The 18,374-nt window shown below is 35.6% G+C and overlaps 1 protein-coding gene across 1 annotated transcript; it reads right to left on the reverse strand.

The window, feature by feature from the left end:
- Positions 1-7,750: 7,750 nt before the first annotated feature.
- LOC141708651 (uncharacterized protein C594.04c) lies at positions 7,751-9,800 on the reverse strand. Its single transcript, XM_074512390.1, has 3 exons — positions 9,509-9,800; positions 9,157-9,420; positions 7,751-8,487 (listed from the first exon to the last, which is right to left on the reverse strand). Exons 1-3 carry the CDS (start codon positions 9,722-9,724, stop codon positions 8,014-8,016), a joined length of 954 nt encoding a protein of 317 aa, XP_074368491.1. The 5' UTR covers positions 9,725-9,800; the 3' UTR covers positions 7,751-8,013.
- Positions 9,801-18,374: the final 8,574 nt, after the last annotated feature.

The following is an 18,374-nucleotide window of genomic DNA, read 5'->3' on the forward strand; positions in this document are numbered from 1 at the left end:
ATGATGTATTATTATATGCCACTCATTATTTATAATTTAAATATGAGATATTTAAATTATTGCCAACGTAATAATAACCTATATGGGTCGCACAAAGAAATCATGGAGGAATATTTAATTCAAATTCGGATTTGAATTATTTATTATTAATTAAGTTGGACTTAATTAATGGGATAAATGAATTTCGAATTTATATATTATTAAATCCAAAATTCAGTTGTTATTTAGTAATTGAGTAAAACTTAATTATTAAATAAATAGAATTTCAGATTTTAATAAACTCTAACTTGGATTAGGGTTATGACTGTTTTTGGCCTCTCTATATAAATATCCTAAAGGCTAAAATTAGGGTTACGTATTTAGTAGATAAAAACATAAAACCCTAGCACCTAAAGGTGAGAGAGTGAGAGAGGCTAAAACATGTTCGTTCTTGGTGCTAGTACACGCCTCCTCCGTACCAGCTTTCGTGTGGATACCTCTACGACGTAGATCGTTAAGGCGGGATACGGGGTGTTCGGTTAAAGCTAGGATCTCCTTTTGACAACCATAATCGTAAAGCTTCTTAAGGTAAATAATCTGATCTACGAATTAAATATCTATTTTTTGCATGGATCCTGCGGTGGGTTTCAAAAATTATAATTTTTCATGTTTTTGATTATTGTTTCCGTTGCGTTTATGTGCTCGAAACCCAACACGCGCCATACACATACAGCGAGACACCCCTCAAAAGTTGGAAATAGTGTTGTTCCATGCTAGAGAGGAAGAGAATCGAATTAGGATGCGCTTAAATCATAAAGAGCTACAAACAAGAAGTAAGGAGTATGCTGAAGACGACGGCCTACACATTGCAATGATGTATCATCATTTTTCTATAGGTCAAATTATGTATTAGCTTCTATGTACACTTCGTTCAAACTGATTCGACTACTCAACCTTTTACTTTAATGTAAGAATGCACAATGACCTATAAATAGTGAAAGTAGTACGATCAAATCAACGTGAATATGATAACATGTTGATAATATGGGTCATTTTTCCCTATAAATAGCTCATCCTTTCTAAGTTGAAACCATATGTGCAAAGTGTTTATATTATATTAAACATAAAATGGGTAAGGGCAAAAGGCAAGCAACACCTACAAATGTTAAGAGAGGTATGTGTCACCTAAGTTTTGTTGAATCCGTTGAACGTGGGAAGAAAAGGAAAGGTTCTAAAACCGGGAAGAAATCAAATGGAAAGGAGAAGAAGAAAATCTTGGATGCAATAAAAGCCGATAAAAAGAAGATTGAAATGGCTTATAAAGATAAGTCCCTCCCCGAGGAGGAACGGATTCGTCAGGTGGATGAAGTTTACAGAAAATATGATAAAATGGAAATTAACCTTATCGAACAAGATGATAGCTTAATAGCAAGGTAAGTTGAAGCTCATGAGCAATATCTACATATGGGGGAAGATGAGAATGAAAAATAGATCGAGGGTGAGGATGATGAGTCTGATCAATATGTTGTTGTTAGGAATATGTTGTGTACTTGATGATAAGCTAAACAAAACACCTTAATAGATTTAACTTAGTGAATATTGTAGCACCCGAAGGATGATAAATTTTAGTCTCGACGGATGATTCAATATAGTCCCGACGGATGACTAATTGATATCCACCGGGTGAGTAGCTTATGTAACAATAAGTACTGTAGCACATTTCTGCAAACAACTTTGTATAGATTCTGTAGTAGCTTATGAATCATGTAGACTGCTAGTAGATGTGTAGAATAGGTTGATTAAATGTAAATATAAGATGTCTTGTAATTCTACACAAATAAAATGGAGTCAAGTGATAAATGGCTACCCGACGGATGACCAACAAAGCTACCCGATGGATGATCAACAAGGCTACCCGATGGATAACAAGCATGTACCCGACGGATGATCAATTCAAATATCTGTTGACAGTGACAACACAGTCACATGCTTCGAGTGTTTGTAAAAGGAATGTGGCAACCTGTTTAGCAAGGTTTTGAGAACAAAGAAGCATTACCATTTCCATGCTATCATGAAGATATTCAAAGATGCTGGAATAGAGTAGTGAAGCAGCATGGAGTTAGACTTGATAGGTTTTGTTTTATTATCTTGTCTCATTATCATGTAAACTTGGTGATATATATAAACTAAGTGTAGCTAGTAGAACAAACTAACTAAGAAAACACATTTTTAGCAGAGAAACATTTGTAAGCTGTATTATGTAGAATTTCTCTGTAGTTTGTTTGTTCACTTGTAAAGCAGCTGTGAGCTATTCAAGCTTCACAGGATTCTCTTGATATATATATATATATATTTATATCTGGTGGATATATTCAAATCCACCAGAAAGTTTTAAAGGCCTGAGTTTTTATTACTTTATGTTTAATTAACTTAACTCTCTATTCCGCACTTTGCAAATCAAACAGTTAGATATAATTTGAGTTAGAACCATTTTTCATAAATCCCAAAAAGAAGCCAGAATTACATTCAACCCCCCCCCCTTCTGTAATTCTTGTTGTATTGTTAAGGAATAACCTTTGATAACCTTGCTGATTTTTAAAAATTAATGTAATTATTTGCTCATGCTGTAATTGTTTATCATATTCCCATTTTATGTAATACGTAATGTGCAAATTCTGTGTTTGAATTTTGAGGCATAATTAGAGTGAGGCGGGGTACTCTTCATTTCATAAAACTGATTACATTTTTGAAAATCCAAATAGAAGTCGCACAAATTAAACAAACATTTCCAAATATAATGAAGTACATATAGAAAGCCTACGAAAGAGGTGTAACTGTTATAACTTCTGAGAAGACAATCATTGATAGTACCTGCCACCGGTGTGACAGATCCTCCCTAGCCCTACACCGCTCTGTGGGGATGCTGCATAACCTGAACATCATGAGACTCTTCGTCATCATCATCATCATCTTCATGAACGACAGGGGAGGCATGTCTACTCCCGGAGGTATCATGCGACATGAACGGCTGAAAACCCTTCTTTGGTGTCTGAAAGGAAGAACCACTTCCATACGTCCCGCCCTAGAAACCGTCACCTGTCTGAGAATGCTGAAAAGTGGAGGGATGAGTACTATGAAAATCCTGAGTAGACTGTCCAAACCCCTGATAATTATGCTCCATATGAGAACCAGTAGATCCACGGCCTGAGAAGTATGCTCCATAGGAGATCCAGTAAATCCATTTCCCTGAGAAGTCTCTCCAAACCCCTGATAGGTATGTTGCGAAGTGGATACAGTAGATGCATGCCCATGCCCCTGCATAGTGTGCTCCCAAGGAGATCCAGTAAAACCATGTCCTGCTGATCCATCCTCAGCCATGGCATGACCCCACGGTACATATCCATCCAAGTGAGCTGGCCTAGGGTGAGGAAAAGCTACACTAGTACTCCCACCTCTAGTACGAGGTCTTCTACGTCTAGTAGGCACCATTGGTGGTGGATGGGGGCATCTCTCCTGTAGGACATGGAAACCTGTGTCATCCAGTGTGACCTTCATGCCCTGTAGTGCACTATCAACAATAGGATCATCAGCTACCACCTCAGAACTCTGTATCTCATGGTAAGCATTGGACAAACCCTCAGCCTGTTTGACAACGAATAAAATACTGTAAGAAGGGCATGGATTGATGGGAAAAGATCATATACAACTATGAAAGTAAAAAGTCGAGACTTACAGCTACAGGAAGAAGCCCCTGCGACCCCAAAAAACCTTCTTCAGAGGCCCAGAGAGTGGGATTTATCATGTAACGGTGAGTAACTCTGTCATACCATGTACGATATCCATCAACGGATATGGGTCTCCTGCTAGGCATGTATGTCGGTGCAGCGATGATGCCCTCATGTCTGTGCTCCCAAAGCTCAATAACACTTTCCATACTCAAGTTCCACCCAATGCTACTACCATGGAAAATATGATGACCAATATGTGGGGAGGCATTAGGGTCCGTTGCAAAAAAACAAACTGCCGAGTGAGGCGATCAGTATAACACCACTCCACAACAAGCATGTATATCAAGGGAGAGGGGGGGCTCATCAGCTGCAGCTCATCGGCTGGGATGTCATGGGCCTGCGGTGCAGAGTCACTGTAGGGCATCCATATGAAGAAAGACTCAACCATGTGATCAAGCTCGTAACGAACTCCACGAGCTAAATGTCTCTGCATATGTACAGCCTCCACTGGGACCATCCACCTGAAACAATTTTGTATTTTACTAAGATATGTTCACTTGAAGTAAATAATGGAGGAATTTTTTGTAGTTTAGTTATTTATCTAAGTGCACGGGGATGTCGCATGATATAATTTACTTGATGTCTAGGAGCTAGCCTTGTGCAATGCTCGTATATTCAAACCTAATAGACCATGTAAATAGGTAAAAAACAATAAAAGTGTTTACCATGTAATTATAACTAGAATAATTCATAAGTGGAAAACAGTGAAATGACATGTACATGCAATAGAGTCATTGGCCCACATAACTCGACGACATTTCCTATTCTAGAAATACAAAGTCGGCTATATAGATAGACAAGACATGCACTTCCCCAGCTAAAAGTACCAATCTGATCAAGGTCTCTCACATATGGAAAGAGGTGCAGGCTAATGCGGTTCCCACACGAGTTTGGGAACAGTGACCCTATAATCAGCAGAAGGTGTGCACGGATGTGGAACAACAGCTGATCATCGTAATCAAGATCACTAGCCTCTTCAAGGCGTGTACAGTTACCAAACTCCCGAACCAACCAGTTGACCTTTATATTATTTGATACAATGGCGCCGGTCTCAGGGGCAACACCTAGAACCTCATATACTGAACTAGCATCAAATACCTCCCCTCCAATGAATGACATGAGACGCCCAGAACTACGGAGGCCTAATATATAATATACATCATGCAGTGTCATAATGGCCTCACCAACACGTAGATGAAATGTATGTGTCTCTGGGCGCCATCTGTCAACGAAGCAGTAATCAACCCTGCATCATGTCTCATCGTCCCGGTAAGGAAAACCCTGTCAAAACCGGCATCCCTAATGCCCTACATAACATGTGGTGGAGGTGGAAATTCAGCAACTATATCCCAATATAACTTGAAGCCCGAACGGAGGCGTAGGTGCTGCTGTGTGATCTGCAAAAAAAGTAATGAGGCTTGCAACATTAACATGCATTTCCATAAGTAATCCAAAAAACTACTGCTTACTTGTCTGTTCCAAACTAACTCTGAACGATGCTCATGTTGTCGACTGAGCAACTCGGCAATCACAGGTCCAGGGTGGATTAATTCACGTTGAGCCATTTAATCCTGTTACATGAAAAATGATCAAATTAAGACCAAAATCAAATTACTGAATGAAAATTATAGGTTATTCTAACTGCACGTAAATATTGTTAATTCACGTTAAAACACAGATTTTGTCCCTCCTTTTAATACAAATACGTAATATAATTTTAATCTGTTCCTTATTTTAAAAAATAAAAATTATTTTGTTCACTAAATAAATTTTATATTCTTAATGAATAATATATTTTTCAAGAACATATACTACCTCTTACCCCCTTTTTAAATTATATATACTTATATTGATTAAGATAATTGTTGCTTATATTTAATATAATATAATTTTTTTAGTGTTGGATTTCAATTTTTGATTGTATTAAATTTTCATTATTATATTTTTTCCTCCTTTTAATACATTTACGTAGATATAATTTAAATGTGTTCCTTATTTTCAAAAATAAAATTTATAGGTTATTGTAACTAATATTTAAATAAAATTATTTTGTTCGCTAGGTAACTTTTATATTCTCAAATCAAGGACACAAATGAATACTTTTATCTTCAAATTTATTGCCCCAATGACATCAAATATTTTCACATTATTAACTGCACAACTTAATATAACATTTTAACAATGTAAAAATTTGCCTATAAATATCTGCATAACTATATGTCATCAACTACATTCCCCCCCTTTCTAGTATTACATTTTTTAATTTTGAGAGTGTTACACTCAGGTCATGAACAAGGGCAAGGGACACGCAAGTTCTGATATTGGTAATAACGGGGAAGTTAATCGGTATAAATGGACCGAATCTCAGGAACCTACTGAAGCCCAACGAGCATAAATCTGTCTTATCAAATAATTTGTTAGAAGAATGCGAGGTATACGGGTCGCACAATGGTATGCCGTCCGTGACAATGAACAGTTTGTTGGCTATGGGGAAATGCACTTGAAGTTTATGAAATCCTCGATCGAGTATGAAGAAAACACTAACAAGAGTTTCAACGCTAGACACATTTCAAAGGAGGAACATGACTATAAGTTAAAGCAAATGTCTCGACACTACCACTTCATGGAGGACGAGCTTGAGATGAGGAAAAGGGAGTACGAGGATGCAGTCGCAAGCTGTAGGGCTGAAAGGATACGTGAAGAGGACCATCAGGGGATAAAAAATATGTGAAATATATTGTCAAACTTGGGATTTTTTTTCAAGGCCACGATGATGCTGGTGCAGCTACAACCATCTGTCATACCACAGAGGGCCCCGACCCGTGGCCATCGCGTCATACTCGATCGAGTAGGTACGCCTTGACCCACGGATATGGGGAGGGAGGTCATATGCATACATCCCCTCAGATACAAGAGGATGAGGATGTAGATGATGACATTGCTAAAAAAATGAGGACCCGGAGTTTGATCAATACGTAGTTAATCTTGCGGATAACTAAAACATTTGAGAGCTTCTTTCATTTTCCCATTTTTAGTTGCAATATATTTTTCCCATTCTATGTTTACTTATTCCATGTTCCCTTCAAATGTACTTTGTTCGCCATTTCAATGAAAAATGCACTCAACATCACATTTATTTGTCTACAACATTACAGAAATTTTTGTACTAATTGTGATAATATTCCCAAAGTTGATGACAATACTGTTACTAAGCTACCATTTAGGAACTCTATTAGAATATTCAGATTTGCAAGTCTTATTAAGCTACCATGTATTAATTGTGATAATTTTTATAAATCCATGACAATGTCTTTCGGGAACATAATATTTTTAATTACAGATGTATGTCTCATCGACCAATTTGTAGAAAATTCTTGTATTTATATTTTTTCAATTATATTATAAATTACCCACTTCATCCAAACATCTTTCTTATGTTTCCATACCATTTTCGGGTGGTTAAAAATATTTTATCTAAATATTTTTTTCTTAACTTAGAATTTTTTTTTTGTCAGTGTACAAATATTACTATATAAAGTTATAAAATTTAAATTTTGGAGTAGATAACTATATTTTCAAAAATTATAAAAAGCACTCTTCGTTATACTACTTCACATTTCCTTCTAAGGAAGCATATTCGGGTGCTACAAATATATCTTCCTTATTTTTTTTTCCTAATTTTTTTTTGTCAAATAAAAGTACTGTACTATTACTGCAACATTACCCGAAAAATATATTTTATAACGATATATTATGCTTGCTAATTCTCCCAAAATGCTTGTTGAACATGATTTATTTATCTATTACAGCGAAACAAAAAAAGAAAAAGGAAAACTAAAAATAAACCAACAACCTCACGCCACTTCAAGTGGCATATTTTGGTCCAACGCCGGCGTAGTAGCCTATTTATGCAAATTTATGTTCAAGTGGGCTTGTTCAAGTGGGCTACTTCAACAAAATTTATGTTCAAGTAGCCCAAAAACTAAATGAAGCCATGTTTGAATCAAATTTATCGGGAAAGTAGTAACTGGTTCCTTAACAATCTCCTTTAATACAACACACAATCATTCACACATACTATACATGCCAAATTTGAAAACACATTCACACATACTATACATGCCAAATTTGAAAACACTGAACAAAATCATTCTTTCAGAAGCAAAGAACAGTATATGAACAATGCAGTGATACTTTGGTAAATCCATTAACAATATAGTCTATCTGACAGAAAATATTACTTGAACTAAGCATTCTTTTTGCCTCGTGGATGTGACTTAAACCAAGGTATCCACACTGAAGTAGTCTTCTGGTACTGCCAGTATGCTTCAGCCCTAGACTCTTGTTTTAGCATTCTTTCCTCAACCAAGACCGTGACATAAGCCAAGCACATACTATTGACAAGTGCCCCAAGAAGAGTCCAGCTCTGGCCAAGGTTCCATGCAAAGATGCCAAGGCCCCACCACCATAATTGCTCTCCGAAATAGTTGGGGTGACGTGAGTAATGCCAAAGACCCTTGTCAAGATAGGGCACAGTAGGCTTGCCAAGCTCTTTCAGTTTGTTATTTGTGGTCACAAATTTGTAAAGTTGCGTGTCAGCAATGTAGGCAACAACAACACCTAACAAGCAGATAATAATGGCGAGAAAATCCCAGATATTGCATGGACGGTTAACCGAGTGGACTACATATAGTGGCAGGCAGATTCCAATTAGGAATACCTGTAAGAAAAAAAATCCCTCATCACCTTTTACATTGCCACTAACAGATAACCCAAGTTTAAACTTTGGAGGCATTTAATCTTAATAATGTATGTAGTGCAATGGAAATTTTCGCTAAACAACCTTTTTAGCCTAAAATGGAGCACTTTGTAAACTCTGAGAACCCTGACTGTATTTGAACTCATTAAACTGAAAGTTAAATGCTATGTCTCTATTGAGTATTGACCCTATTTTGATAATTATAAACGCAATTGGCATATGAACTTAGCAATCTTAAGGTTTTCGATTTTTATTTAATTTAATTATGCACTATGTAAAAGGCAGCATAATGAAGTGTTTTTCTAGCAGAAAAGAGTTGGATTTTGCCATATTTCACATATTATGCACTGAACAGGATCAATCAGGCAATACAGATCCTGGTCCATCTCTCTATAAGTTGAAAATATAACATCAGGTACATATTGCAAAATGTATTGGATTAGAATATTAAGAATTCAATCAAGCTCCACAATCTATGAATAAAAATAAAAGAGAAGGCCCTAAAAGTGGAAATTAAAGATAAATGTTAAACTAGAAACTAGTTATGAGTTCCATTTCCGGTATTCAGAATTAAGGTGCTAAGCTGAAGAAAGCATTTGATCAAACACATTATAGAAATACGGAAAGAACCTGCTGGATCATATAGACAGAAAAGAAAGAAATCCACCACCAGCGACGACCAAACTGTGTGCGCATGTCGGAGAATCTCCAGTCTTCTCTAGCGCCCCATTGCCAATTCTCTCGACGTAAATAGCTGTGTGTGAGCCTCAAACTCCAAAACCAAGTCAACAAAATCACAACCCATGACCTCAAAGTGTTGAACTGAGCCAGAGGATGAGTTGCATAATAATGTAGTAACAAAACTGGTATCACAGTCCAATACAAATCTATCATCTGTAAAAAAAACAAAAATACCAATTTCCATAAAAGTCAATGAAACACACAAACACACACACAAGATCAAAATAAAGAAAAGGCTAACCCAGTGGCTGGACTGAACAAGAGCAATCAGCCAGAAAAGGAGATTGACATTGAAGAAGAAAAGTATGTTAGCTAACAAGAGAGGGTGACAATTGTAAACCCAATTGAAGATGATAGTATCAGTGTTTATGGAGTTATGGACAAAATGGAGGTAGAATATTACAGAGGGAAGAGGAATCACTATGGCAATTAACAAATTTTTAAGATTATCAACCATCCTTCCGATAACAATGTTATTGCCCCCGCCCCCCTCTTTTGCAGATTAAACCAAAGTGTCTACTCTTATAATTTATTTATTTTTAAAACGTTCTACTCTTATAATTTACTCGGTTTCTTTAGTGATTAAAGGAAAGGGGTAATACGCTAAAATATAATCAAACTGATCTAAAATTTGTATCTGCGTAACTGAACTCAAAAAGTTTGCATCGGGATAAGTGAACTAATATAAACTTGCAATTAACTAATTGAACTGTTAAAAATTGCAATTAAATTATTGAAATAATGTTCAACTTGTAATTCGGTAATCAAAATCAAAAAATTATACAATAACACATATTTTCATTTATATACATTTATTTACTCAATAAAAATAAATAATTTAGTTTTTAATATTAAAATTAATAATTGAAATCAAGATGGGGTTGAGTTCAGTTTTGTAAGTTGCAAGTTCAGTTTTTTATTATGTTGGTGATGTTAATGTTAGTAACCAAAATGCAAGTTTTAATTTATTGAGTCACCCAATTGCAAGTCTTTGAGTTGAGTAACCCAATTGCAAGTTTTAGGTCATTTCGATTATGTTTTAGCCTATTAGGCCAAGGAAAAAATATAAAGGAACAAAATCGTAAAATGGTCTTACAAAAACATTAGAATTATTAGATTTATTTATATATATAATATGGCATTTAACCCCTTCTTTTTCTAACTTTTTATTTTTAAGAAAAAATGTGTGGTCCCAAAAAATTACAGATTTGTGAATATAATTATTAGAGCCAGCAATTTCGTACACGACACGAAAATATGACACGAAAATTACAGGTTTGAGTTGACATTTTCAGTACACGAATACAAAAGTACACGAAAGTATAAAGATAAATTTAGTATCAGTTTTAGTTTTAGCCATGGGTACACGACATAGAATAAAAGTATACGTAATAATAAATATTTAAATAAATCTATTAAAATTATATAAATATATATCTTAAATTAATATTTTACATATGATTTTTACAAAAGACATATACAAAATAAATTTTAATTTTAATTTCTCTTATTTCTTTATGACTTACTAATTTAAGACTCCGACTACTAAAAATTAAAAATTTACAATTAATTTTAATTTAAAATTATACAAAATACAATATAAAACATACATTAAATTAAGTATACGAACACAAAATGAAACGAAATGGGAATCTATCTTGAGAAATGTGTGAAAATAGAACCGCATAATAAATTTTTACCATGCTAGTGCTTTCACTAGGTTTAAAATTGATATATATGTTTAAGAAATATACTACACCCTAGTTTAATTTTTATTTGAATAGATAGGAATAGTAAATAAATTTGAAAATTGCTACTGCTTTACAAATAATCATTAGTGTTACGTCCCGTAAAAGGGCTATTTTAAGCTAGAAGGAGGGTTGAATAGCTTAATTACCAATTTAAAAATTATTATGGCATTTTAAAAATATTTATTCTGTTTTAAATAATTTACCGATGCATATTATATATGCGGAAATAAAAGACAAAGAAAAAAATATCACACAAGAGATTTATCATGGTTCGCGATGGCGCAACCTCTAATAGATTCGCTCACCACTACGTCCAGTCCCCAAGCTCCTCTCCAGGACCCGAGTTTTCCCTTAAAATAACCTTGCTCCTTACGTAGGCGGAGAAGCCTTTACAACCTCACAAATATTTGTTTTGGTGCATAACTTCGTGTTAGGAATATGTGTATTAGGTTGATGATAAGTTAAACAAAATACTTAGGTAGAAATCTAGTGTTTGTAGCCTCAACGGATAAGACCATTTTGGCTATCCGTTGAATGAGTAGCTTTACTTAGAAATAAGTTTAGTATTGTAGCACATTTCATTCTCTGTATTTAAGTTGTAATTCTTAGATGTTGTGGGAAATTATCAGTCATGTTGACTACTAGTGGATATGCAAATAGGAGGGCTAATTGTAAATATTTCATGCCTTGTAATTTTGTATAAGTGAAATAGTATCAACTGATATTAAAGGCCTTCAACGGATGAGAAACAAAGCTTCAATGGATGTCTCTAAAGCTTCAACGGATAACATTCATCAACGGATGAGTGCTTCAACTGCTAATGCATCAACGGATAAAGCTTCAACGGATAAAGCTTCAACGGATAAAGTCATCAACGGATGAAAGCTTCAACGGATGCTTAGTTCAATAGCAGTTGATAGTTACAATTCATAAGCTGACAGAGGCACATGGGTTGACAGAGACAAACTGGAATGTGGCAGCCTCTAGGAGGAATCAAGAAAATACAGCATTTCCATTCTGGTGCAAACAAGGAAGTATTCAAAGATTCACAGCTAAACCTAAATTGCATTGGATAGAGAAATGAAGAAGAAACATGTGAAGAATCTTTTAATTGTATTTTACAGTTTTGTCTTCACTTGTAAACTTGGTGATATATAAACCAAGTAGCAGCTAGTAATTAGGGTAAATTTTCCAGAGCTGTTTAGAAAAATCCAGAGAGAAAATCATCTAGTTTGTACTAGGACGCAGCTGTGATTTGATTCTTTGAATCACAGATTTTCTGAAATAACACATCTCTGGTGGAACAACAAATCCACCAGAAAAGTTTTTAAATTCTTTGTGTTCTTTACATTTGTGTTTGAATATATATCTGTCTGTATTAGCTTCAAGCAATTCACACACATTTGTTCATTAAAATACTTAGCCATAGAAACAGCTCAAAACTTGAAAAATTTTGAGATTTACATTCAACCCCCCTTCTGTAAATCTCATTGTTAGTCCACTGGGAATAACAATTGGTATTAGAGCAAGCTCTTAACATACAAAGAGTTTAAAGATCTATTCTGCTAACATCATGAGTAAGAAGGATATTGGTGTAAAGATTCCAATCCTGGAAAGAGATAACTATCATCACTGGAAAGTGAAGATGCATTTACATCTTCTCTCTCAAGATGAAAGTTACATCAACTGCATTGAAAATGGTCCTCACATCCCTCACAAAGTGGCCACAGCTGCTACTGCAACAGTTGCTGTTGGACAGTCTATTCCCAAGCCAAAAGCAGAATGGACTGTTGAAGATATTGAAGAGGTTCACAAGGACAAGAAAGCCATGAACATTCTGTTTAATGGCCTAGATCAAGATATGTTTGACAATGTCATTAACAGCCAAACTGCTAAGGAAATTTGGGATACTGTGCAACTTATCTGTGAAGGTACTGAGCAAGTTAGAGAAAACAAAATACAGCTTCTCATTCAACAGTATGAATATTTTCATTTTGAAGAAGGAGAATCATTGAATGATACCTTCAACATATTTTAGAAACTGTTGAATGGATTGAAGCTGTATGGTAGAGTGTACCAAGTCAAGGACTCCAATTTAAAATTTCTGAGGTCTCTACCAAAGGAATGGAAGCCTATGACTGTTTCTCTAAGAAATTCTCAAGATTATAAGGACTTCACACTTGAAAGATTATATGGAATTTTGAAGACCTATGAACTTGAGATGGAGCAAGATGAGCTGTTGGAAAAGGAAAAGAGAAAAGGAGGATCAGTTGCACTTGTAGCTGACAATGAGAAGATTGAAGCCATGAATGAGGAAAAGACAATGCCAAATCTCAAAATTGGCACAAGCAAATTAGAATCAAGTAAGGGAAAGGAGCAAGTAGCTGAGGATGAAGACAATTCCAGTCAAGATGACTCTGATGATGTTGATGAACATCTGGCTTTTCTGTCCAGGAGGTTTGCAAAGATGAAATTCAGGAAAAATGCAAAATTCACTAAGTCAAACAAGAACATGGTGGACAAATCTAAGTTCAAATGTTATAACTGTGGCTTAAGTGGACACTTTATAAATGAGTGCAGAAAACCATCCTCTGATAAGAAGAAATTTGAGCAAGTTGATTACAAAAAGAAATATTTCGATTTGCTCAAACAGAAGGAAAGATCTTTTCTGACTCAAGATGATTGGGCAGCAGATGGAGCCAATGAAGATGATGATATGGAATATGTCAACCTAGCCCTGATGGCTAATTCTGATGAAAATGAAACTAGTTCATCAAGCAACCAGGTAATTACTACTGATCTCTCTCAGCTTTCTAAGATTGAATGCAATGAAGCCATAAATGATATGTCCAATGAATTATACCATTTGCATGTTTCCCTTAAATCACTAGCTAAAGAAAACACAAGAATCAAAGAGAATAATTTGTTTTTAAGTGATAGGAATGCTGTGTTAGAGAATCAGGTAATTGAGCTTGAAAAGATTAAAATTAAATGCTTGACTGTTGAGAGTGAACTAGAAGAAGCTATTAAGAAATTAGAAATTCTTTCTAAACAGTTAGAAAGTGAGCAAGAGGTAATCAAGCCCTGGAAAATATCTAGGGATGTTAGTGCTCAGATTGTCAAGGTTCAGGGAATTGAATCATTCTGTGAGAATGCCTGGAAGAAAAACAAAAAGGAGTTAGAATTAATTGATGGATTGTCAACGGATGTGGAATCAACGGATGATGAAAGTTATCCGTTGAAGGAAAAAAAAGAGCATCCGTTGGAGGCTCATCAATTAAAATAGGCAAGTGATTCTAAAAAGAAAAATCTCAATAAGAAGGTTGGTTCAACTTTCAAGAACTTTGTCAAATAAGGAGCTAGCACATCCAAAGATGCCAGTAAGGTGAATATAGGACACATGACTTTAGATCAGTTGAAAAATAGGCTTAAATTGGTTGAGGATAAAAAGGAAACTAAAAGAAAATCTAATAGAAATGGGAAGGTAGGGATTAACAAACACAACAATTACACACCTGATAAGTATGCTCCTAGAAAAAGCTGTGTACATTGTAAAAGTGTTAATCATCTATCTGATAACTGCAAATATGTTAAGAATGCTCACATGCCTTTAACTCCCTCCATGCCTAACATGTCTATATCACCTCTGCATGCTATGCCTGTTATGTCTCATCAGAATCCTCATGCACATTTTGCAAACATGCCATGTGTTAATAATCCTTATTTTACTGCATTCAGTATGCCTCAGATGCCATACAACATGCCTATGTGGAATAATATGTTTGTACAATATATGCCTTATCAAATTCAACAAAATGTGCTAAATGATTCTGTGACTAACCCTACACCTCAACCAACTACATCTGAGACCAAGGTTGACCCAAAGTTACCTAAGTCAAAAGATGCAGGAGGAATGAAGTCTAGGAAAAAGACTAACAAGGCTGGACCCAAGGAAACTTGGGTACCAAAATCAACTTGATTGATTTTGTTGTGTGCAGGGAAAAAGAAGGAATCTATGGTACTTGGACAGTGGTTGTTCAAGACACATGACAGGAGATTTCACCCTGCTCACAAAGTTCAAGGAGAGAGCTGGCCCTAGCATAATCTTTGGAGATGACAGCAAAGGGTTCACTATGGGATATGGCTTGATTTCAAAAGACAATGTCATCATTTATGAAGTTGCATTAGTTGATGGTCTCAAACATAATCTATTGAGCATCAGTCAACTATGTGACAGAGGGAATACTGTTTCCTTCAATGTTGAAGCCTGTGTTGTCACAAGTAAGAAGGACAACAAAGTGGTTCTAACTGGAGCTAGAAAAGGGAATGTGTACTTAGCTGACTTCAACTCTACATATTCAGAATCAATTACTTGTCTTCTCAGCAAAGCAAGTCTAGATGAAAGTTGGCTATGGCACAAGAAGCTGTCCCATTTGAATTTCAAGACAATGAATGATCTAGTCAAAAAGGACTTAGTTAGAGGAATCCCTCTAGTGGAATTCACAAGGGATGCACTGTGTGATGCTTGTCAGAAAGGAAAGCAAAAGAAAGCATCATTCAGTAAGAAGCTTGAATCAGCAATTGATGAACCATTACAACTGCTACACATGGATCTTTTTGGACCAGTCAATGTATTGTCAATTTCAAGGAAAAGATATTGCCTAGTGATTGTAGATGATTTCTCAAAGTTTTCATGGGCCTATTTCCTTGGATCAAAGGATGAAGCTAGTGAAATCATTATCAATCATATCAAGCAAGTCAACAATCATCCATATATCAAAGTAAGGAATATCAGGAGTGATAATGGAACTGAGTTCAAGAATACAACCATGAAGTTGTTCTGTGAAGAAAATGGGATCATGCATGAGTTCTCAGCTCCAAAGACTCCACAACAAAATGGTGTGGTGGAAAGGAAGAACAGATCACTAATTGAAGCTGCAAGAACAATGCTTGAAGAGTCAAACCTCCCAACATACTTTTAGGCTGAGGCTGTTAACTATGCATGTTACACTCAAAATATTTCTCTAATTAATTAGGCAAAAGGCATGACTCCCTATCAATTGTTTAAGAGAAGAAAACCAACTTTAAACTTTTTGCATGTCTTTGGTTGCAAATGCTACATCCTAAGGAATCAACATGATCACAAAGGGAAGTTTGATGCAAAGGCTGATGAAGGAATATTTGTTGGTTATTCTGCTGGAAAATCATATAGAGTCTACAATCTAAGAACCAACATTGTCATGGAATCTGTGCATGTTGTGTTTGATGATAAAAAGATTCATGGACTAACAGATGAGGGACATCATGAAGGACTCAAATTTGACAACATTGAGATATATTGTGATGATAGTGAAAATGAGAATGATGGAGAAGGCACCTCGAAAAGAATTCAAAACCTGCCTTTGGATAATGCACAAAATGCTGCATCCGTTGAAAGTCATAATTTAGCTTCCGTTGATAGAAGTAATGCAACATCTGTTGAAAGACAAAGGGCATCATCCGTTAAAGTTCATAATGAAGCATCCGTTGATCACAGTCTGTCAACGGATAATCATTTCACTTCATCAGTTGATAGAACTCCCAATTCATTTCAAAGGATCAACAACTCAGGGGGAGTTTCAACCAATCAACACTCTATCTCACATCATGACAATACCGAGGCAACATCATCTAGAGCTAATCTACCACCTCAAAGGAAATGGACCAAGAATCACCCTTTTGAACTGATCATTGGTGATGCTACATCTAAAGTGCAAACTAGAAGAGCTACTCAAGATGAATGTCTGTATAGTAGCTTTCTATCACAGGAGGAACCTAAGAGAGTGGAAGAGGCTCTATTGGATCCAGATTGGATTTTAGCAATGCAAGAGGAGCTAAACCAATTTGAAAGGAATAAAGTATGGAAGCTGGTACCCAAGCCAAAGAACAAGAGTTCTATTGACACAAAATGGGTATTCAGAAACAAGATGGATGAAAATGGCATTGTCATAAGGAATAAAGCCAGATTGGTTGCTAAAGGCTATTCTCAACAAGAGGGAATAGATTTTGATGAGACATTTGCTCCAGTTGCCAGACTTGAAGCCTATGCAGCCCATGCCAATTTCAAAATCTATCAAATGGATGTCAAGAATGCATTTCTGAATGGAGAATTGGAGGAAGAAGTTTATGTAAGCCAACCTCCAGGATTTGAAGATCCAAATTTTCCAGACTATGTGTATTATCTGTTGAAAGCACTCTATGGACTAAAGCAAGCACCTAGAGCCTGGTATGAGACTTTGTCAAAATTTCTGCTAGATAATTACTTCACAAGAGGTACTGTTGACAAAACTCTTTTCTTTAGAAATGTTAATGACTCTACTATACTTGTTCAGATTTATGTAGATGATATTATATTTGGTTCTACAGATGATAAGCTTTGTAAAAAGTTTGCTAAGTTAATGCAAAGTAAATATGAAATGAGCATGATGGGAGAGCTAACTTATTTTCTTGGTTTACAAGTTAAACAAGTTAGTGGTGGAATTTTCATTAGTCAAACTAAATATATTTATAACCTTTTAAAGAAATTTGACTTAATGCATTGTTCATCTGCAAAAACTCCCATGGCCACTGCCACCAAGCTTGAATTAAACAAGACTGAAAAGTCTGTGGATATTATAAGTTATAGAGGCATGGTTGGCTCACTTTTATATTTAACAGCTAGTAGACCAGATGTAACACCCCCAAATTTGGGATCGGGGGTCCGGGTTGTCACGAGTTCCATTTTCCTTAATAACACCCAATCTTAATAAACAATCAACTACTCTGTACTGTGACCCCACAATAAACACACACACCACAAGTTATAGTCTCAGAGATAAATATCCAAAAATAACACGAGTCATTTTATTCAAAAATTATATGCCAATACACCTTAAAAGGGTTTCTGAATAAATTTACATTTCTTTGCCATTATTAAAATTCATAAATATACATAAATCTGGTACATCAAAAGTTGAAAGCCTAGACTATTGGTAGCTCCTACCTCAGCTACATCGACATCAACGCCTATAGGAAACTGCAGAACGTTTCCTATCCGCTCGCGAATTGGGAGCTTGGTCCTGTTCATCTTTTCTATCTGTTGTTGTGTGATGAAAGAAGAAAGCAAGGGTGAGCAGCAAGCCCACCAAAATAATATGTATAACGATTTACAATATGCGAGCCTTCTCATAGTACTCATGAAAGTCTTGGTCAAAAGAAATGAACCAAGTTTAATATCTTAATGCGATGAAGTCGTAAAATATTCAGTATATATACATATATACTTTTCAAAATCTTGGAAGTCCTCTTCCATGTATAATATACACAAAGTTCCAGTTT

The sequence above is a fragment of the Apium graveolens genome, chromosome 2, assembly GCF_009905375.1.
Source record: "Apium graveolens cultivar Ventura chromosome 2, ASM990537v1, whole genome shotgun sequence".
In the NCBI taxonomy this organism is placed as follows: Eukaryota; Viridiplantae; Streptophyta; class Magnoliopsida; order Apiales; family Apiaceae; genus Apium; species Apium graveolens.